This window comes from Ammospiza caudacuta, chromosome 9 (genome assembly GCF_027887145.1).
Source record: "Ammospiza caudacuta isolate bAmmCau1 chromosome 9, bAmmCau1.pri, whole genome shotgun sequence".
NCBI classification, from domain to species: Eukaryota; Metazoa; Chordata; class Aves; order Passeriformes; family Passerellidae; genus Ammospiza; species Ammospiza caudacuta.
The window spans coordinates 16140985-16164621 of NC_080601.1; the positions used below are offsets into that span (position 1 = coordinate 16140985).

Consider the following 23637-nt stretch of genomic DNA (forward strand, 5'->3'; position numbering starts at 1 on the left):
TGGTTCAGCTGCCGCCTGCCGCTGCCGTGGGACAAGAGCCCTTTGTTGTGCGCGGGACGGAGCCGCGGCGGCCCTGCCCCGGCCGGCCCCGAGCGAGGCCGGGCGGTGTTTGCGGGGCGCTCTGCGGGGCTTTGGCCGGGAAGGGATCTGCTCTGTGCGCGGCTTGTAGCGCCTGAAATGTGGCTGTCGGTTCTGGGCGACTTAGCCGACTTCCCAGTTCGTGCTATTGCAGGAAATCTGCTTATGTTTCAGTTTATACCAGTGGAGTTTCTTGTAAAAGCTTACTAGAAAGTGGTTTGGGTTTCTTTGGCTGGTTAGTTGGGGTGCGGTTTTTGTTGTTTTTGTTGTTTTGGTTTTTTTTTTCCTACTGCTTCTCTTCAGCGGCTCTTGGGCAAAGACTTCTACTCATTTACAGTTAAAACTAATGCTGGAATGTCTTCTCCAGACAAATGTTCTGCTATCAAGAATAAATTTTTTAACAGAAAAATGTTGATACATACACACTGTCTCATGATTCCAAGTGTTTGGAGAACCAAAAATCTGAGTGATTACAGAGATGTTGCTTTAAAAGAATATTGCCGTGCCAGGATGTGCATGAAGTATTTTGAACCTGTATCTAAACTGATTGGCATGCAGACATGAAATTGTGTTTTATTTATCCAGATAGTGCTCTTAGGATTGTTAGTGCTGATTTTATAGCTTCTTGCCACTTTAGTATAAATTCATTCTGAAACTTGACTTGCAGTGTTCCAGTAATTCTTGGTTGTTGGGCATACAGAACTGTAATTTCTTTAGGCCCCCACACCACAGCATTGACTTATATTTTTAAATCACAGAGACTGAGCTCAATTGTTTGATCATAGTTATAGTATATGTGTTGGTACATATGCAGTGCTTGGCAAAAGTAATATGCTTGCTTGTAATAATGCTTCCTGTGTGCTTTTTACCTAGTTTCTTATTCCAACTTTTTGTTTTCCAGCTTGCATTAACTTAAGCTTAAGGCTTATTTCATGTTATGGGCTTGCTTGCTGATCTCATTCATCCCGAAAGCAATGCTGAAGAGGGGAACAAATACAATTATAGCTATAACATAGTAGAAATAAGGAAAATGAAGTGTTATGCAGGCAGCACCTGAAACCAGGTGATAATGACTATGGTTATTAAGCAGACTTGTCTGTCTTTAATCAGAGACATGTTTGTGGAACACGGACTTGATGAGGAAGACAATAACAACGTGATAATGACAAAGCTTAGCCCGGTTGGGAGGATTTGGGAGCAGCATATATGAGATACTGTCTGTAGAATCAACCTGTAATCTTTGGAGTTGAGAAGGAAGATGAGTTGGAGGAGAGCAGAAGCAGAAATGCATTACTGTAAAGCTTCACTGAAAGGTATGGGAAAGTTGAGTGGTTGCATTGCTGTTGAGAATCTTTATGGGCTCTTTGTTAGTATTCCTCTGGCTTTCTGCTTGGTTTTGAAAAGGAAATGGTTGAAGGTTGCGAAAAATTTGGAGTAATGTTTCTTTTTTCCTTTTATAATTCCTTTATGTTACTCTTCTCCTTTTCTGAAGGATTTGATTTTTCATAGCATTTATCTATGGTTAGATGAACAGTGAATACCTTTATTTCAGCCATTCTTTTGAGTAAGTTGGCTGTAAAATAGAGCTAATTGCTGTTTACAAGCAGAAACTAATGGAAATAAATTACCAAAATTCCTTTAAAGAAGGAAAAATATTTTGACTGAGAAATCAAAATCAAATATTCAATACAGCTTTTGCTTTATAAGGTTCATATTAAGAATTGTGCAGCATGAAGAAGTGAAACATTCTGTGGCCAAAATCAGAGTATTTTAGTGGTTTGGTTGTGGTAGTGTCAAAACCTACTTCCCTCTTTCAGTGTTCGGCAGCATGGGAGGTTCTTCAGCTCAAGTCCCCACAACCTCGGCTTCCTGTGTTCGTGTGGAGACTGATTAAAAGCAAAATGTGGGAGAAAAGAATTATTTTTTTTCCTTCCGAGACGAGTGTGTGTCTTTGTTGTGTCCCTCCCAGCCCAGGATGTATGTTCCATTGCCATATATGTGCTGAGAAGTAATTTCTTCTTGAACCACATTGCCTTCTTAGTTTTGTATAGAACCTGGAGCAGTTGGATAACTTTTCAGGTCTTGGGTGGCTTCCCAGGCAGTCAGCTTTTCTAGAGACAAACTAAGGGATTTCTGGTAACAGGTTGCCAGGAGCTAAACTGGCATGTCAAAAAATTTCAAGCAAGTTATTGGTCCACATGTGTCATGTAGAATTTGGTAGAAGGGAAGGGTCCTTGTAAGTGTGATGTTGAAGTAATGAGTGTGCAAGTGTGATGTGTCAATTTATAACTTCCTCCATTTATCATCATGTACAGAGGATATAGTCTTACTACCAGGTGAGGCTGGAAAATCAAAGCGTTGCAAATCTGGCTTGGACATCAGGGTTTTCTGCAAGTGACCTGTATGTGAACAGAGGTTTTGGGAGTCACTGTACTCAGACATGGTTTTTTCATTTCTGTATCATCCTTCCCACACCCTCCATTATTTTATTCCTTGTCTTAAAATCTTGTGGAACTTCTCCTGGAAATCCCATGGCAGAGTTTGTATTGGCAGTGTATGTAAGTCTTGAGCTGTGGCAGCTGCAGAATCAGGGGGAAGTTGCTGTATTTTGGACATTCTGCAGCCTGTATTTTAGATGAAGTGAGTGCCATAGTTTCTGCTGTATAAGTTGATTGGCACAATGTTGGTTCTGCATAGTTTGTGTCAAATGGGGCATGGCTGAAATCATCGATTCTGAAGCTTTCCTGGCTCTTCCAGAAGACCTGGTGTACTGAAGGCATAAGTGGGGCTGCAGTTCAGAGGTGTTGCTTTTTTATGAAACTGTCATTCATAGTTGAACTTATGTTTTAAACAATACATTTAATTAGAAGAGTGAGATGTGTAGTTGATGTTGAAACATTTTCCAGATTTTTTTGTACCTATATGTACACACACAGGTTCCTAGACACATCTATAATGTACACCACTGCAAGACATTCTGACAGAGGACGTTATGCTTTTAGTGGCTGTATGAAGCTGAAATATTACACATGCTCAGTTCTTTAACTGGTGCAATAATTACTGTAGTATTTCAGTTGTGAGAACAGATTTCAAAATGAGCAAATTGCAATAAAGTAACAAGGTTCAAAGTTTTGGAAACATGAGTAGCATTTCATCCTGCATATTAGCTTCTTATTCCACACCAAAAGAAAAGTCCCTGAGGACGAAAATAAGCATTAGATGGTGCACAGCAGTTGTCTTCTGCTGGTGCTGTGCTGAGGCTCAGCTTCTGAGGAGCCTATGTCTCCTGCAAGTTATAAAGAGATCTTCTGTCTGTTTTGATGAAAAGTGAACAGAATGGGGATCTCTGTCAGCTTGGTGTGAAGACTAAGATTTGAGGTCAGCAGCTTTTTCAGTCTGTAGGGAAATACAGCGATAGAAATAATGTGCCTTTACTGCTTGCTTCACTGATATAGAACTTAATTTATGTGAGACATAGAATTTATGTGGGAAGTAATTTTTTTTCTTTTGCTGTTTCACATTAGAGCATTTGTTTTTTGAGCGGAAACAGGAATATTGAGACAAGTGAGCATTGGCTCTGACTGTAGATCAGGTTTCTCCAGGTTTTCAATTTCATCCCTTTGTCCAGCAATTTAAAAGCGCTCTTCAGCATCCCTCTCAGAAAATTTTTGCAACATTCCTCTTCAGTATTTGCATTCAGACAATAAGCAGAATTTTATTGGCCTGCCTTTTTAACAACCACAGTATTGCCATACTGGAGCTTCTGTCTTGGTAATAGGAGTGGGTTGTGTCATTCTGGTTTTCTTTGTGTGTACAAGCCATGCTGACAGATATTCTGCTGTTGACAACTAAACACAGGACAGAAGGAACAGGGCTTCTGGGTCATGAATCTTACTTCTCTTAAAACACACTTTTAGAGCTTTAGTGTTACTTGACTAGACCCATAGAGAACCTATGCATACTACATTGTAACTGTAGGCATTCTATCCAGGATATTCTTTTGGTTTGAGTTTGCTGGAAGTTTTTAGTAGAAAAAAGTCAATGTGCTAGCATTAATTTTTGGTTTTCAAATTGTTTTTTTTTTTTTGTCTAGGTGTTAACATAATTTGACTTAATACCAAACTACATGAAAAAGGTGTCAACTTTTTAAAGATTTATCATATTTTACATGACTGTGATTTGGTTTCTGGATTTTTCTTATACCATACCTGCTTCTTGTTGTAGGTGTATGAAGTTGGGAGCTGTGTTTCAGGCTGAGCTGTCACAATGAGATCACAGAGGCAGGAGAGCTTGTGTGCCTCAACACAGTTCAGAGTGCAGTCGAGAAAACTTCCCTGCTTATCCCTCCTGCCCTTGTTCTTTGCGTTATTTTCACTTCATGCCATCTGTGCTTAGACCTTCTATTCACAGGGACACAGGAGGTGTCAAGTGCCCTGGAAGTTTGGCATAGGAAGCAAAACACTAAAGCATGTGTTAACATGGGTATTACTCCATGATAGGTGAACATTTCCTTTCACACCACAGCGTTTTGTCCAAACCTATTCCTGCTGTTAATTAGCATGGTAGTATTGTGTATACCCTATTCCCCATTCTTTATCCTCTTTTTCTATGCCTGTGCCACTCACTAAAATGCAGTGGTTTATGGATGGCCACTAGAGAACAGACTGAGCTACTATGAGTGTTCTGTTTCTCAGGAAGCTTTCTGCTTCCTATTAATTTTGGGAAAAATAAACAGTAATTTAACAATTGTTAAGGTTGATTTCTGGTTTTTTTTTTATGTTGAATATTGCTGGCTAAAATGTCCGGCTGTTGAAACCCCATCTGTTATCTTTCTGCTTTATTTTCATTGTTTGTGGGAAGAACAATACATGTATAGTCTATGGACATGGTGTGTTTTAACGAATTGTAATCAGAAATTTTAAAACCACTAATAATGCTTTCAGTCATCACTAGATCTGTATTCATGCTCCTGTAAATGTAGGCCAGAGCACTTAGTATAAGATACTGTTGATCTTGACCTCAGGTATAGGAGTCGGAATTTTTTTTTTAATAGGTCATCGTTTTGGGAAGGTAAGCCTAAACATAATCTTGCTTCTGTGTATTAACAGTGACATTCTTAATTTTTTAAAGAAATCTAGTTTTAAAGAAATTAATCAAGCTGCCTTATTGTTCTGTGCCAAGGCTTGCAACAGAAAATTGTTGTCATTTGTTCCAAGTGACAGCTGTTTGTTTAACTCATAACACAGAAAGCCCACCTTGGTAAATTGAATTAAATATGCAATCCACCTGTGTTTGTGCACCTCTTGTTGCCAATTAAGACTTCAGTTTTTTTCTGCTTAATGAACATACATACTTCAGGTACAGTATTCTATATTAAAAAAAAAAAGCCAAACCAAAAGTATGCAAGTGTTTTCCTTACCTCATTTCTTGAAAAGTATAAGAGATAGACTTGATTTCTGGTTTTGAAAATAGAATACTAGATATCTAGGTAGGAGACAGGGATGTTGATGAGGTGATGTGTGTTTTGAAAGATTATCATATGTGTGTTTGGAGCCAAGGTCGTGCTAAGGTGTTTCTGGCCCTGTAAATGTTGGTCTCTTTGCTTTCAGAATACAGCTTCTCATTCTCTTCCCCAAAAATACAAATCATAAGAGCTCCCTCTCCCCACAATAATCAAATTTTTAATCTTTTTCATGCTAAGACAAACAAAAAATTAAAAGTAGGAAAATTTATAGAGGTTGGCTTCAGTATGAAGATCTGAAGAGTGTCTCAGAAAGCTGTGAAAGATGATGATAAAAAGATAGGAGAGATCTGTTTAGTACAGGAGTCAGCAGGTTCCTTAGGGCTCTGACTTGTACTACTAGGGGGAGCATCTTGTGTGTTTGTTGCTTTCCATTGCCCTCATGGACCAAGAATAACTTTGCTGGTGCAGTGTGGATTTCCTTACCCTGTTTCTATTGATTCTAGTAGTTGGGGTTTTTTTTTCCCATCCAGTAGAAGGGGGATGCTTTGTAAGATCCACTCTATTTTGAAAACACAAAGCAAATTCTAGTCCCTCATGAGATGTGCCAGTAAAACATAATGGTTGTTTTGTGTATAGTCTTTCAATTTGAATGTTTATCTCCACAATTTCTTTGAATCATTGTGTCTTGTGATCTCCTTAGCTGTCCATTGTCACTGCTATTTATTTGCTGTATATTGCTTTTATTTGTATCTGCTCTTACTTTGTGTAGGTGATAAATGTGCAGTTGTGTTTCTGTGTGTGACAAAGCATCTCAATTCCCAATCTGCCAGCACTTTGTTTCTGATGAGTTCTGCCCAGGGAGCACTACTTGCCAGGCAGGCATGAATCAGTGAATGATCATTTAATCTGTGCAAATACTTGTCCTTTTTTGCTCGAGCTGAGGAACCGGGGAGGTGACATTTTAAAAACACTTAAGTTGTGACTAGAATCATCCTGCCTTGAAAACCAGATGATGCTGGTCTGCTGTGCCTAAATGTCAAGTGATTAATAGTCATGGTTAGTATTTGCACTTCTAGGGATGATTACAGGGGTTCAGCCTGACAGTAGCAGGAAGGAGGTAAGTTCTGTAACCAGGCAGGGCTTGTTCTGACTTGTTCAGAACAACATACTTCCCTGATGCAGATTTTTAGTAAAGGGTTGTTGCTCATCTCTTCAAAGGGCCATGGTAGCTCAGATATTCAGGGTTCAGTTTTTCAAAACTTTCCTGATGGCTTCTCTTTATGTGTGATAGTTGCTGTCTGATGGTGTCACCAATGAGCACTTCCAGTTGTGCTTTTTGATGGGCCAACTTCTTAATGTAGAATGAACAGGTTCTAGATGATCTTATATACAAACTGAGCTCAATTTTAAATTGTAAAGTTCTTTGTATTCCTGGGAGGGTGTTTCTGCATGGTGCATCTTGGGTAGTTGCAAATATTGATCAGCTCCTTGGTTTTGTTTTGTTTGGTTTTTTTTTTCTCTATTAGCCTACCTGACGGTAACAACTTTGTTGTATTGCCTATTGTATTATAGAACTCTGATGCTTGGAGTTGTTAATAGTGCAGGGGGCTGAGACAGGAGCTCTGTTTGGGTGGATGAATAGGGTTGGTTGGGTTTTATTTGTTTTCTCAAACAATATACATTTGTGCATTGAGATTCTTCCCTCTGGTAATCTGTCCAGAGAATGGAGAGAAGCATGCTTTATGAAGCTGAAAAATAAATAAATATGACCAACCTCCAAGTCTCACCTGTCAGGAGATGTAACTGGATACATACAGAGAACATGCCAAAAAATAAGAGTGCTCATGGGATTAAATCTTTCTGGTTCATCCCATTGTCCTCATACTGAAGATAGTAGCAGCATGTAGGTAATCTGACTTTTGCTCTTGATCAAAAAAAGTCTGAGCCTCTGTGAAAGTCTGTGAAGTCATAAATGTTTCCTCTAGTTGGGAACAAGTTGCCGGCTGTTTAGCTTTTTTGTTTGGTTGATTTTTTTTTTTTTTTTTTTTTTTTTTTTTTACCTTCAGGATCTCTTTAGTGGCTTGATTTCTTTCCCCTCACTTATTTCAATTATCTTAATTCTGTACTTTTTTTTAAAGTAATGATTTATTAAGCATTTTTGGAGGATCTCTGCATTTTAAATAAAACAGAATCAGCACAAGCATCTTTAATTAAAAAGCAAATTTAGCCCTTAAGTGAAAAGTTGCAGGATTTGTTTTCCCATCAGGGTAAAGGGTAGCAGGGAAGGGAAAGCAATGATTTAAAGAGCTACATGCTATCAATCCTCTTTTTAGTTGAAGAATTTAAATTTTCTTTGAAGTTTTCCTGTGATGTTATTTGTGAAAGAAAGAGATAGTTATATGCTTTTGTACAAATTAAAACCCTTTTGAGATTTGTTGCAGTGTGGATTTTGAAATGTGAACTGCTTTCTAATGGATCCAAACTAATATTCATAGTTGTTTTTTACATATCTTCTAATGTACTCAAAATGTCGATTTTTGGAAGATATTATCCAAGCAGAGAGAAGATGTAGGGCTGAATATTCCCATGAGTAATTTGTGGTTTATAGCACTCCTAGGAAAGATGAAACTGTTGAGCTGAGCTCCAGTCGCCTGTTTGCTTTCACATACTTCTGTTTACACAATTAGACTTCCTTTTTTTTTTTTTTTTTTACTACTTTGTATTCTTAACAGTAAAATCATGCAGCAACATAAGGATTTGGGATTTGGGAAAATTGTCATTGAATGTAATCCACTTGTTTGTAATTTAAATGTCTTGAATATTCTTGTTTTATGTAATGGCAATGTAGAATAAGAATATCTCTGTAACAGCAGCGGTACTATGAGAGGATAAAGAAAAAAGTGGTGAAAATGTCTTGTAGAGAAGAGTTGCTCTAACAAAGATGGCTGTAGTTCATGATGAGAGATTTAATACTGTGATAAATGGTGATGGTTCTGAACCTGTGTCGTCCTTATTTCCTAAGCAGTTTCTCATGTTACAGAGTAGTTGAATTTGGTCTTCGTTGTAATGTCTTTCAAATATTTGGTGTTTGTGGGTGCAGTAGCACTGTAATTCATCCCACTTCAGGCTTTAGGAGGGGTTTTTTAGAGGGAAGCTTTTTCTTAGTTTATAGGACTTGGTTTTGATTATAGTTTAGTTAGTGCTTAACTGTATGTCAGTGTTTCATGCTGGAAGCTGTATGTGAGGAAAACACTGGATGCAATGAATGTTTACCTTTTTTTCCTTAAACCCACTAACATTCTCATGTTTTTTTCTGTCCTCTGCACTCTTAACATCACTATTCTCATAGCTATTGCTGAAATGGGAAGCACAATGGAACACTTGATCCTGATGGCAGCTAGTTTTATTGATGCCATCTCCTTTAGGAAAACCTCCAATATCTGCAGAATCTGTTCAAGGAAAAAAGATGTAATGAAAGGCGGTAGAAGAGAAGTGTCCAAGCCAGCCATGAAGCCTGCACAGCAAAGCTTGCTCAAGGCTACCTTTGGAGACAGAACATTTACTGGCTCTTCTGTTACTGATGTGGAATCAATGAAATGTGGGTGTTTATTTGGTTAAATGAAGAGGTTGCACAGTGTTGCAGTTTGCTATGCCAAACCACCTGGCATATTTGAGGGCATGTTTGTGCTGTCATCAGTAGGTGAACCTGAATGTTAAAACTGTCCCCACTCCATCTTCATGCCTCACAAGTGGTGCTGATGGGGAGGTAGCCTCTTTATTTGCTCCTCTGCTCCAAAATGAAGATGCGAGATGGTTAAGGAGAAACCAGACCTTTCTTTCAGGCAGGTGACTTCCCAGTCATGACAAGCCTTGACTTGTTTATTATCTTAGTCACCTCTCTTGGGTGAGAGGCCACTCTTTCTCCCCTCAACAGCTCTGACTTCTGCTGTCCAATACGCCGTGTTCTACTTCTTCTGTGTTGTAGTCTTGTTTTCTTTCTTTCTTCTTTTCTTTTGTCACTTCTGTCTTAGTGGACTAGGGTATTATACTTGCATTTGGAGTAGCATGCTGGACATCAAGTGCATGTGCTGAATTTTTAGCCTGTGTCTCTTCCACAGACCCCAAGGAAGTCAGCTGCACTCCATATAGCTTAGTGTGTGGTGTCAAGTAATGCTAATGCTATTGCTTCCTGTCAGAGTGTGATTTCAGGCTTTTATCAGTACACTGTTAAGCTTTAAAACTTTTTCCAGAATTGATAGAGCCAATAGCATTTGGCTGCCTATATTGCAGGCATTGCCACCCCTTTCCCCCCTGCGCCCTTAAAGTTGCTCTTACAGTGAAAATTTGGGTTCTAGAAATCCTCCCCTTAGTAAGATCTGCCTGCCTCTCACTAGGGCCTCAAGTTCCCACCTATTGCTGTGTACACACACAGTAACTGATTGCTTGGTAACCCAGACCTGTTGGTTTAAAAGGTCCTAACTAAGTCATTAGGCACTAGGTGACTTGCTACACTTGCAGCAGTTGCGTTTCTCCCAAAATAACTACAAAAAAGCTCAAAGGCCAATTTAGTATGTTGATACCTTTGCTATGTAGGAAACATCCTCTCTAGATACTCAAATGGTTTTAGTCTCCATACAGGGTCTTGTTGTTAAGAAGCCACTAGGAACATCTGTGTATAAGCAAGGAAACTCCTTTGACGGTGAAAAGCACTGTGTGGCTGCCTCCCCACTCTATCAAGCCACAGCAGAGGCTGGGAACATGGTCTCCTCCTTGTCCTGCCATGACTGAGAGAGAAGGAAAAGTAGCAGCACTGGTGTCCTCCAGAGAAGAGGCAAAAAGCAGGAGTTGGAGCTATAATTGCTTCCAAATGAGTTTCTATTTTTCCAGCAGTCTCAGCTCCTAGGTAGAGTGAGCATTTGTATGCATGAGTACTCTGTTACTTGGAGGAAGATGGCTTTTAGTTCTATTTAGTTACATGTGTTACTTTTGCCTTTAGGAAGCTTAAGCACTGTTTTTCTGTGTATTCCATGTGTGTGTCAGGGAGAGATCTGCTCACACACGACCAGTGGCTGAGGTTATCGGGCTGTCGCTGCCCCATCACAGCCAAAGGTTACCTCTGGTGAGGGATGGGCAGTTCTTGTGGGTGGTGCAGCTGTAACCAGAAGAGGCATGAAGTTCATGCCTGGGGATTTCTGCAACAAGCTATTTTTGTAAATAGTTCATAGGTAATAGACTCCTGTAATAATCACTCAGTACAGCAGAGCAATTAAGGACATACTTCGTTGTGTTGTTTGAATGAGAGTATAGGTGTAGTTTCTTTTTTATATCTGTGTGTTTGTCTTTGGAAAAAATACAGTCTGTGGATCAAATATATTCTTAATTGATGTTGTTACTTTCTCTGCCCCTTCTGAGGTCACAGCTGTGCTTGGAACTTGGAAGAGTTGTCTGGTGAAGCTATTAGCTTTGTGAAAACTGATAGATTTCTGGGAAGATCCTGTATGGAGGCACACAGAATGATTGCTCCAATCTGTCTGGGTTTTGAGAAGGGTCTTGGTCACTTGGCCATGGATTTGACTTTTCCTTTGTCTGTGGTACTTGGTGTGTGCAAGTAGCTTCACACAGTTCTGATGACCTTCCTGTAACTGCAGATGTCCTGAAAAGGACTTGGGCCTGAAGTCTCTAGGTGACAAGGACTGACCTCTCTTACTGAGCAGAGTTTTGTACTCTATGCCTACAGAATAAATGTGTCTGTGTTTAATATGGAATTACTACTGGCAGTAGGATTTCCTTATCTACAGCACTGGGAGGGGAAAAAGCTGTGGTTTTTGTTCTTCTTTACTTGTGCTATCTTAAATGAAATTGAGTGTCAAGGAATAAAATTAACTTGCCAAGGTGACAAGAAGATTCAAATCAAATTGTTTAGCTTAGATATATCTTTTCTCTTAGCATTTTAAGTAAAAACTGCTATAAACAGAGACAGACGAAGCTTGGATCTAAGTGCTCTTCTGTATGAAAGTGTGTATAGTTTTTTCCATTGTAACAACACAACAAAGTTGAGTTTAAAACCCTTCTGTAACATAGCTTAATGGAACCATCTGGGGACATTTTTTTCCCCTTGTGTTTTTCTGAGTAAGGCTTGAGTATTGAAGTATGCTATGAAGAGCTATATAGAGAGAATTCATTTTTTTTAGGGCTTAGCTGGGGAGTATGCATCTCCTTTCAAGGTTGCAAGGAAGCTTCTTGAGAATTATGCCAGATGTCACACAAGTAACATGAACCACTCTTTTGAGAGATGCATGGGTTGGAAAAGTCAAATCTCCCAACATGACTCGTAATTTCAGAGGAGGCACATTTAGTAGTGACTCCCACGTAGTCCAAGTTTGACTGGTTGTGTTGATAGGTCTCTTGCAGTCCTAAGAGCAGAGGATGTGAACTGGTTTGTAACTTGTAGCAAAATGAGGATTCCAGACTAGAAACATCAGGCTCATATGAGGAGGTATTGTGTAAGTAACTTCTTCAGTCAGTTGCTGGTTTGGTTCTTCAGTAGTAGTGGGCTGCTTTCTGAGAAGAGCATTCCATCTACTTTGTTCTGGCTCTTGTTAGAACAAAGTCAGTGTTCTAACAAGAACACTGTTAGAACTATATAGTTTTATAACCCTAGCACACTGACATGGGCCACTGTCAGTTGGCCCATGTCAGTGTGCTAGGGTTATAAAAATCAGGATATTCAGAGAAAATAGATAGTATTATAAGATTGTGTTGTACTTAATGAGTTTAAAAAGGTAGATAGTATCAGGAGATGCTATCATAGATAATCCAGCATATCATACATAATCCAGCAAGGTTTATCATACATGATCCAGCAGACAACTGAAATGTTCCTGATAGCTAGAAGGAAGAAAAAATGGATGCCTTTGCCTTTTTACCAGTCAAGTGGAATGGATTCCACAGAATATATTAATAGGAATTGTTAAAGCATCTGTGTTAAAAACAAAAATTAAAATAATTAATAAGAAATTTGTAGTTGTTTGATAAGATAGTTGTAGTGCCACATCATGTTTTAGAACAGAAGACAGCACTGCTGCATTGATAATAATCAGCTCATGTGCAATCCACAAGCTGAAGTATAAGATAATTTGCTTCATGTACCTGCACTGCATTTTTACTAAAACTTGATTTTAAATTCAAATTTTTCCCATCTGCACTAAATACTGATGTTGAAGAATTCATAATCAGTTACTCTTTTCTCTGCCTTTTGTGCATAAGCCTATGGAAGTAAATATTTCTCTTGTTCAGATGTTGCTAAGAAAATAACAATTTTACAGATATTTGTCTAGCATTGTTTTTTATAGCTGAAGATCTGATGCTGTACTGACTGACAGCTAGGAACTGAATTCAGGGCATCTTTATGGATGTCTCTGGCTTCTGGCAACTTTTTGAATCTAGGCCTTAACATAAATTGTCATGTTAAATCATGATTATTACTTAAATCTGACTTTAGGTTCATTTTTACTAAATGTTTCAGAGAAAGGTGCCTCAGTCCTTTTTCATGTGTTAAGTGTTCTGTCCTTAACAAGAGTGTATTTGTAATCACTTAAAATTCCAGATTGACTTAAACAGTAAAGCAGCTATGTTTTCCCAAACAGCTCTTTTAATATTAATATCTAAATATCTCATTAATACCTTGTTATAAAAAGTTTTTTCTATTGAAAAGGAAAATAAGCTTTTTGAGCCTCACCACTTCTGTAAAACTGTTACAGACCAAGCTATTTGGGAAATAAAAAAAATGTGGAGTTTTAGCTGCTTAATTATTTAAAAAGCCATTTCATGTTCATTTAGTTTTCATGGTGTCCTAAAAATAGATATACAGAATAAATAACAAAGCTGTGCCTGAAAGCAGACAAGGAAGAAATAGCTAACTTTTGGTGAAATAGCATCTACTTCTGTTTGACCTTTACTGCTAAGTTTGTACCTTTGTTCTTGGAGTTGCTCATATCCTTCTGGGTAAATGGCTGTGAAACATCTGAAATAAGTGTGACACAGGTGGAAGCAAATACTCCATTGAAGGTTTTGTATGAGATCAGAATTTAGTGTCTGAATTTCACACAGCTTGCAAGCAGTGACCATGTCCTGTGGTTTGTGACAAACCTGGGTGCACAGGCTGCCATGGAAAGAATAGCTTCAGACACAGAGCAGGGCAGATCCTTGTAGTCTTGAGCTCCTTGGGCAGTTTTGTTTTTGTAAAGGCAAAGGGAACATTGAATTTTGGGTTGTTTCCAGTTGTAATCAAACAACTGCTCCCCCAGCACGTGGGAGTTCTGCCAATGTCTGTTTGGTTTGGTGCATGGAGATGTGGATAAAGCAATGTTTGTTGTGCTGCCCTCTCATCCGGTGCGTTGGATTTCCGTCAGAAAAATCATTTGCTGACAATAAGTTGAATCAGCTGGCAGTCACTGCACTGCAAAGGGAGGTGGGAGGAGGAGCAGAATTCAATTAACAATTTGTAGCTGAGGAGCGTGGAGGGTTGTTTAACATTATCCTTAAACACAGAGAAGTAGCAAAAGAAATTTGTGTGGGCAAAGGCTCCTTCCAGTCTCAGTCCTACATTAACTTAAGTGTTCCTGGTTAGAAATTGTGCCTAATTTAGGAGTCAACCATACTGCAGATGTAAATGCCATCCCTAAAGATGGATGACCTACCCAGAGCTGTGCAGCCAAGATCTGAGCACTCCCCATCATGCGAGATAAAACAGCTCATGCTCCTTGAATAAACCCCCTTGTTTTTCACACACTGAAGCAGGTTCACTATACTGGTCTCTTTGGCCCTGTGCTGAGGGTGTTTGTCGGAGAGAGGAGCTGTTGTGACACAGTTTAGTTCATATAATGAAGCTTGCAAGATGAAATAGCCTTCTTTGAGTCGAGTTGTAAGATAAGGGGGGAAGGGAATAATTAGAGGATTGAAGGTATATGTGCAATGAATTTTGCCACGGTGAATCCCTGTCCCTTCTTTGGCCACTGCAGTCCCCTGGGATACGCTGTGCTTTAGAGCTGTGAGCAGAGCCTGCGTATTTGTGAGGAGGAGGATGAGAAGTTTCTGTGTAGTGCTGCCAGTTGACAGCTTAGTTCTCTTAATCTGAACACTGTATTTTTTCTCACAAGTCATTCAGATATCATACTTGATCCTTTGTACTACTTTCTTAAAGAAGGTACCAAGTTCAAGCTTGTTTTGGAGACATTATTTGGAGACAGCTGGCTTGGCTTTTTGTAGTTTCTCCTTTAAGAACAGGTGATGTCCAGTGTTACATGGTGTTTCACAATTCAGAAGTTAGAAGAGAGAAAAGTTCTGTTTTCATTTTGTATGATTGGTTTAATTCCACCAGTCTTGATTTGATACTCCTGATGAGGATATTTCTGGGTTAGACAATTGCAGTCTTCTCAGGATGTGTAACTCTTCTTTAGGTTTTTTCTTTCTGTTTTTTTTTTTTTTTTTTCCCTGTTTCCACCATCATTTTCTTTCTTGTCAAGTAAAATACATATCACTCCTTCTGTGTGGCTGTTGTGTGAAAGATGAAGGCAAACTGGAACACACTTCTTTGTTGTCCCTGGAGGTGGCTTCCACACTTAAACAACAAGTTCCTTTCCTGAATCTGTGAGTTCTCAAGTGGCCTTCCTGTAATCTGATTAATAAAGACAGTAATAACTTAAAGAAATTTGACTTGCTCTAGTTGTTGAAAATAGAAGGAAATTAGATTCTTAAGGTTCTCAAGTATATAGTGTAGCAGTTTCTAAATCCCTATGCTCTGCCAAAGCTGTTTAATACAGCCAGGAGCTGATCCAAAGCTCATGTCTGGATAAGTAAAAGAGAAAGCAAGTCTGCCATGTCAGGACAGGATGGTCATGTATTTTCCCTCGCCATGTGAATCTGTAGAAGATATGCTTGGGTTTTGGTTTGCTTGTGCTTCTTGGGGTTTTCTTTTTGATGTAGTTGTTGGGTTTAGAGTTTTTTCTTATTTCTATTTTTAAGTGGGTATAGGTTCTACTGTGTTTCTCAGAATCCTGTCATTGCAAGTGTGGTCTTAAACTTTAGGAACATGTCAGCAATTATTATAAATCAGTGAATTGAAATCAAATGTAGCAAGTTTTACCACTGGGGGATTTCAGTATGCAAAGTGAATACTAACAGAAAAATATTAAAGTGAACTATTTGGAAAAGTGTGATGAAATGCCTGTGAACTAGGTGTGAAGCACTTTCAACCTTTATCTAAAAAAGTGTTTGTCTTCTTAATGGGTTTAATGTTCAGATTTTCTTTTCTTTTGGTGCAATTTGACAAGATGGACAGTCAGAAAACAGTAAGAACAGGAAATAAAGTGGAAAATTCTTTTGGGGGAAGGTGAATTTTCAACAAGTTAATTAGAATACCATGGCTGTGCAGCTTACAAATAATCAGGGTGTTCTAGTGCCTTTGGTTGTAGAAACTGACGTGTGCCTTTTTCTTTCATTATTATTATTTTTTTTTTAAACCTGTATCTAAATTGTTGTTGGGATGATTTTGAGTGTTTTCATTTATGTAAGAAGGCATTCTAATGAGTGGGGAAATATTGCTTGAAGCATTTGCAGGTACCAATGATATATTGCTAGCTTGATCAAGCAAAATATGCCAAGTGCAATGCCACTTTAGCCTGGATTTAATACAAAGATGTATGTCAGGACAGTACCTCAAGATGAATTTTAATATTGTGACAGCTGTGTAGGGACCTGGTTGTTGTTTCTGATGCTTACTAATACTAATGCTTCTGATGACAAAGGTGGCACTTGTTACAGATAGTGAACTTGTACCCTGTGTAACTTAAAAACAAAACAAAACCAGACAATGTGACTAGATTGTTGTTGTTGTTATTGTAAGTGAGGAATTATGAACGGGTCAGATGATTCCTCCCCTCTTCACAATTGTCGGTTTTCTTGATAGCATGCCATGCATACCGGAACTTGTGTCTACAAATATGAGCTAATGTTTTAAGAACATGGCTTTGGAGAGTCATATATTTCCATTCATGAAGTCAGCTTCACAAAACCTTTCTGTCCATTCCAGAGAGCAGAACTTAACTCATCTTAAGTCCCGTCTCTGGCTTGTAATGCTGGACAAGAAGACGGAGAGGATTAGTTTCTTGAAGATAAGTGAAATGAAGATCAGTTAAGATGATGAGATTTTTGAGTCTTTTAATTCTTCTCTCTTAAAAGCAAAAGCAGCTAATAATTGCTACAAGTTTCTTTAGGTGTGGGACTCCTGTGTAATCTTTTAGAGGAACTGGGCGATTTTGCCTTCAATTGCTGAGCATAATTAAATATCACTTCCTGGTACAAGATTTCGTTGTGCTTGAGTCCCACACGGTTTTGATACAATCTCAGTACATGTGGTCTATCATAAAGATGTCCTACTCTGTTTAATATATTGATTTGTTTTTTTCAGCTTGTGATTCTAGTCAGTTAGGTCCAGACTGCAAGAAATACTGCAAGGCATATGAGTTTAGAATATGCAAGGAGGTTAAGTATAACTAATGTGGAAATTATTTAGCTTTTAATAAGCTTTAAATAAATAGGAATACAGCTTAAATTGCTATTATTTGAAAATGTCTGAAATAGAAGCAAAAAGGTGCAGCAGACTTTTTCTGAAGCCAGTGTGTCAGTGATGTACTTATTGTATTTTGTTTAAGAATTTGAACAAAACAAAAAAATTAGGTCCCGTACAATTGAATAGAATTATTGTACCAAATATATTTTAAATCATTCTTCATAGAGATTTTTCAGTTTAAACAGTCTACTTCAAGATGCAATTTCTTGCTTATTTTCAATTTTTTTCTTTTTTGAATTGATTTTTCCATTATTACTTGTGTTTGTAAAATTATTTTATCAAATCTTGGCTTTCATTCATCTAACATCATAGTTACATGTAGTTACAGATGTCATGCTCTTCTCTAGTAAGAAGCAGAGGAGATGAACAAAAACTAATTTCTTTTTTATTTTCTAGCCTATCCTTCCTTCAGTCTATTCCATGCAGTTATTCCTGCTTCTTCTCAGTTTTTATTTCTTCATTTCAAAGAAACTATAAGAGAGAAATATTGAAATATAAGAAGGAGGGACTCTAGCAAAGGGAGCTCCTGAATTTTTTGAAGCAGCCTTAGGGCTTGGCTGTTGTGAGCACAGCTCTCTCATCCTGGCAAGTGCTGAAAATAGCCTAGATTTAATGGCTTTTGTACATAATCATTGCCTTTCTTTCTACCATGGTGTGTTTATTCTGTCTGTGAGGGATGGTGGAGCTGTTTGGTTAATGTTTTGAAGTAGGACCTGTTCTTCTGGTAAATAAAATCTGGCATACTTCTAAAATAGCTAAAATAAAGGGCTTCTCTGTCTGTTGATTTAGTAATACATAAGTAAACTTGCTGCTTTGTGGGTCCTTGCTCTTAAGACCAGATACTGAAAGTTGCAAATGGATGCAAGCAAATTTTATTTACAAATTAAATGAAATTTTTAAGTCTGAATGAAGTTTGAGAAGAAGAATACCAAGTAATTACACCATGAATTAGGAGTTGGTACATGTAAAGACAGGAGAAACCAAAAGAGATTGCTACTGTTGTCACAAGTATCACTCCTAATCTTCTGTAATAGACTTGAAACTCTGTGTTTTCAGTCTGTCTGAAATAACTGATGTACTTAATATTTTGCTGAACTCGTTTTTACCATGTTATCCAAAATGGTGTTCTACCACAAAAAGTGCTCAGTGAAGTGTTCATTTACAGGTTATGCTTTGCCTGTTAGATTTTTGTGTCAGTGATGTGTCTTCTCTCTGATTTAGTAATTTGAATAATTTTAGTATTTTTAGTTAATTTATTTGGCATCTACAGTATCAAGGAAATGAATCATAGCTTTTTTTGCAGAGAGGAAAAGGGGAGAAAAAGTTAATACTATTTTTATTTTCCTGATTCTAGGGTCCACTTACAGTGTGCTGTCCATAATGCCTTCTGACTCAGAAAGCAGCAGTTCTCTGAGCAGCATTGGTGAGTAAAGCATTGATATTGGAACTTAATGAGTGTGTCTTTTGGAAACTGGGAGAACAACTTTTTAAGGTTGCCTCTGGGAAGAGTAGAGAGATATCCTGGTCATAAAATCAAACAAGTTGGCCTATAAGATGTAACCATCCATCTTCACCAGGAACAAGTGTACTTTCCTGCAGTGCAAGCTCAGCCTTGTCATGGCTGGCTGCAGTTGTTGCATGTAAAATCTGTTACATTTGGATATATTAAATGATGTAACTATGCTTTGTGTTACTTAGTAAAATGGTGTAAAAGTGGCAACATTGTGTTTATACAAATCTGAACATATGAGAATATATTTAAGCATGTGTGTGTGTATGAATTTCTGTAGATCTGAAAATTATGATGAGAGTCAAAAGCATCATGGAAGTTTATTTATAATGTTAGCCAAGGCCATAGCCTTCTAAACCTTTGACAGTGGCTGTAAGCTTTAGCATTTTTTCCCCTGTGTTCAATGAATTGCTACATTTTCTCTGTTTTTAAAATCATTGGGAAGATAAAATTGGAGGTATAAAATAGGAAAATAATTTGAGGTATGAGAAACAGTATTAGAGGTGTTTTGTCCACAAGATGCTCTTCAAGCAGCTCTATTATTTTCCTCATCTTTACTTTTACAAATACCTTCTGTTGTGAAATCTGTATAGAAGTCATTTGCCCTGAATAGGGAATGCAGGCTCTTGCATATTTAAAGTTCCAATGTTGTGTCAGGCATCTGTAGACTTCCCTGACCGCACCAGGCAAGTCAGTTGTCTTTTTAAGGATGTGGGTAGACATCTGTTGCAGTCATTGAGTTGAACTTTTAACTCCAGCAAGCAGGAACAAGATTTTAGGCCTGAATGAACTATTTACTGAAAATACTGGAAGCTGTGACATGTTAGTTTGATTGTAATCAAGACCACACTTGTGTGCTACTGCCTGAAGGAAGGGTAGATTTCATTTGCTGCAAGTAAACTGGGGACTGGAAATAGAAAGAAAAAAGTTACTAAATTTTTAGGACTATCAGAAAGGCACCTTCCAAAGAAGGTAGTTATTCTAAAACAAAATCCAGCAAGTTTGTGGGATAATTGTATGAAGTGATGGCTGAGACAGGAGAAATGTGGGTGGTACTGTCTACTTCCATGTTCTTCATTTTAAAAAGGAGTGGCACATTTAAATCTTAATTTTGTTTACTTTTTTTATGTTATTTCCCACAAGCTATGTGTTGTTCATATTTTAGGATCCTGAAGTTCATACTGAATTTGGATCTATGGATTTGATATAAGAGACTGTCCTCAGAATTAGTTTGTCTTTGGAGTTTGCAGTGATTGAAGTTGTTTTATGACCTGACAATTAAATGCTACTATTGTCCATTATTTTGTTTTATTCAAATTATTAATGAATGCTGGGTATTTAATATTTAAGAGATTAACAGCCAGGCGTGTTCTTTGTTTGAAACTGTTTATGGTGTGATTATAGACTTGTTATTAATGAGTCTGATTTTTGCTCCAACTGTTTTGTCACCCTCATGTGTTGTTCTACAAGAGACAGTATTTTTTCTGATCCAATATCAATAGAAAAATTGCTTAATAACTGACATACACTAATAGACATCTTTGCAAGTCACTTCAAAGATTATTTTAATACTGATGGATTTATTGAATGACAAACCATCATAACTAAATCTGCCTGCATGCCAGCTCCCCTAAGGCTTCATATGACTAGTTTGAATGGAATCCTAACAGATACTGAGGTGCTGTAGCATTTGAGGAATTTCCTATACATCTTGCCCCCTCTCTGTCCCAATAATTTTCACAAGGGTAGTTCTGTGCAGTTGAAATAGTAAGTTTAAACTATGAAATGAATGCATCAGTGAAAAGAGGTAAATATGTCATGTTTTGGAGGTAGTGCAAGGTTTTGAATCTGTGCAGTTTGACATTGGTAGTTATATGTGCACACACATATATATAAAGGAGTATTTTTAGTTCCCCGCTCACACAGACCTTCCTCACGGGAAAGATAAGGGATCTATTCTATTATAGCTGTGTTCAAAACACTGGTTTAAAATTAATACCTTGATTCTGTTTGCTGAGTAGCTCAGAAACAGATGGGCACGTTTGACTTTTTAGGGGAAATGCTAAAGGTTTTGGGGCCACTAAGTACACCCAGATAAATCTTCAGATAATTAAGCTTAGCATCGTATAATTAGGAGAGATAATACCATCTTTCATATGTAGTCGTTAGACTCCATAGTTCATAAATGTAACTAGAGACTCATATGTCCATGTGCTTCTTTTCTTCCCAAGCCTTAATTACCCTAGCTATTGTTAGAGATGGTTCTGCTGCCAGCATTTTTAATTGCATGATCTTTTTCTGAAATACTTCCAAGTAAGTCAGGAAGTTGTGAAATGGAGATGCTGCTATACATTTTACAGCTATCCTGGGTTTGAGTTAATTTATGAAGCTATAGTATATAACAATGGGCTTATTTTCCAGAAAAAGACTCTGATCTATGAACTAATCTTAAATAGAACTAAGATTGTTGTTAGTTCTGAGAACTTGGGCTCAGTCTCAGTCCAATAAATAAAGCCTAGTGGTAGTATTTTGAAAGGAGAGAAAGATAAGACTACATCATTTGATCACTGTGTAAAACCATGGTGTACTGAAGTCTTGGGTGTTTGCAGTTCTGATTCTCTCATTGAAAGCCAAGAGTGCAATCAGCATGGAGAGCAGCAACATAGATGAATGAACAGTTATCCAGCAGCTTCTTTATGGGGAGCAAATGGCTATTTTTGAGTTCTCTCAGTCTTCAGTAATGTCAATATAAAAGTAGAGCAGAGAGTGATGCAATTTGCACAATGTGACTCAGGGATAAGCTTAGGGCTAGTCTGTTCTGAGTACTCTGTTGTCATCCAAGCTTTTTTTCTCTTTCCCTGCCTCTGTGTGGCTTGCAGAGCATGAGGGAAGCAAAAATGAACTTCCATCCTCATGTACATGTGATAGCATAAGCAGTTGAGTGGAAGCCAGTTTCCCTCCCTGTGTAATGGCAGGTTAGCAGACTTGAAGAAGAAACTCTGCCTTTTTATTCATTTGTATCTGTATGTAAATAAAAATGCTGAGTGATAGCAGTTTTTTCTTGTGTATTTTCTTCATTGTTCAAAATTATTTAAATGGCAATATTTTTTTTCCCTCTTTTGCTTTCCTCCGTTTCTTCCTGATGTTTTAATAAAATTCATTCTGTGAGTGTAAAACAGGTGGTTTTGGTGGTGTGGTGAGCAAATACTCACAGTTTATTTCCAAAAGAGGTACCATATAAACTGCTGTAATGGTGTAATACCGGCACTGGCTGTCAGCCCCAGCTTTGTCCCCTTGAAGGAACAAATCCTCGTTAAATTGTCATGGTCTTTCTCTGTAGATCCTTTCCCTTTGTTCTTGGTCAAGACAAAGATTTTTGTGTGTAAATAAAAGCATCCTTCATCTGCCCACTCGCTGTGACCAGCAAACTCTCTGAACAGAATTCAAGTCCTGTGTCTCTGATATCAGAACAATTTTTTATGGAGATTCAGTGCCTGCCGTGCCAAGCACGGAACAACAGTGTCACTTGGGAACTGGATAGAAACCAGTAACACAGCTCTGTGGGACAGTCCCTGGCAAGCCTCCACTTGACCAGTCATGATAACAGAGAGGAATAGAACAAAAAATCAAGGCCCTTTTTAAAAAACAAAGATTTTAAAAAGTGTCAATTTGTTTAGTGCACTTAGTAATTTGGCATTTGATGCCATGACAGGATTATGGCTTCTAGAATCAAGCCATTTTTCACCTATCCTAGTACCATAATGAAGCTTCAGAGATTTTCTTTAGTGCTATAAAAATGTTTTTTTTCCTCCTGTCCTCAATGCTCAGATGTTTGAGGTTTGTTCTGCTTTGGTTTTAGGAAATGTTTTTTAATGGAACACAGCAGTTTGCATGCAGGTGACAGGCTGTGACTGGGAAGATGCTCCATACTAGTTTTTTTTATTACAATAGTTTTTAACATAGAGGCATTGCATACTCTTCCATTCTTTTAAAGTATACTGAGTTCCTAATTAGATGAATTTTGGAATGGAAAAGACCTTCTGTCTTTTCACATGTATAAATTTCTTCTTTCCACAGCTGGACCTCTTTGCATTGTTTTGATTACAGCTGTCAATCTTGTAGCCTCTTCATTCCACATAGCATATTAGCACCTTTCTCTTTTAACAGACTATTACTTTTCTAGCTGTTCAGTTCTTTGCAAATGGTATCTCATCTTTTTCATCAAAAGTGTTTCTTCTTATTCTCAGTTCATATCACTGTGCTGCATTTTGCTGTGGGAGCTTACATAGATATAGGGCTTTGTGATATAGGGGTCTGAGGCTATATATAATGTTGCAAATTGTAGGATAGATCATGATACAAACAGTGCAATGGGGAAGAAGGTAAGGAAGTAGAAATCTATTTTTAGACTGATGGGGATTTTGGAGTTTATAATGAATTTTCATTCTCAGAAGGAGGTGAGGCTTTCTGTTCCAGAGTAGATGTAGATTGTTATGGGGATTAACAGTGGTGGTGGCTCTACAGTTTAATGTAGAGCCACCACCACTGGCTCTACAGTTTTATGCCTTTCCTTGCAGCCATCAGGTGGTCATATGTCTGTCTGCACCAACTTGTCCAACTTTGACTTCAACTGACAGTATTTCCTTGCTTAACACTTGTTTAGCTTATCAGCCTGACAGGCTATTTACAAATTGGGTTTTTTCACTAATTGCACTTCAAGTTGCTTAATCTGAGAGCCTTAATTCTTACTCCAAAGCAAACATTCCTACCCTCCCATCAGATTCCTTCCCAACAATGTTAGTCTTTCACTCCTCATTTTCATGTTGGCCATTTTGACAAGTGTCCTTTCATGTTGTTGTGATTTCAGTTTATTGCTTCATACTTTCTACAGCTGGATGTAACAAAGTAATTGTTTTCACTATTCACAGGAACGGTTCAGTTGCAGGTGTGGCTTAT

The 23637-nt window shown here is 38.0% G+C and overlaps 1 protein-coding gene across 1 annotated transcript in view; it reads left to right on the forward strand.

The window, feature by feature from the left end:
- The window catches only part of DLG5 (discs large MAGUK scaffold protein 5), a 97166-nt gene that overhangs the window by 17231 nt on the left and 56298 nt on the right, over positions 1-23637 (forward strand). The window contains exon 2 of the mRNA XM_058810178.1: positions 18526-18594. Within this exon, the coding sequence (XP_058666161.1) occupies positions 18526-18594 (69 nt within the window). The remainder of the gene's footprint in view (positions 1-18525; positions 18595-23637) is intronic.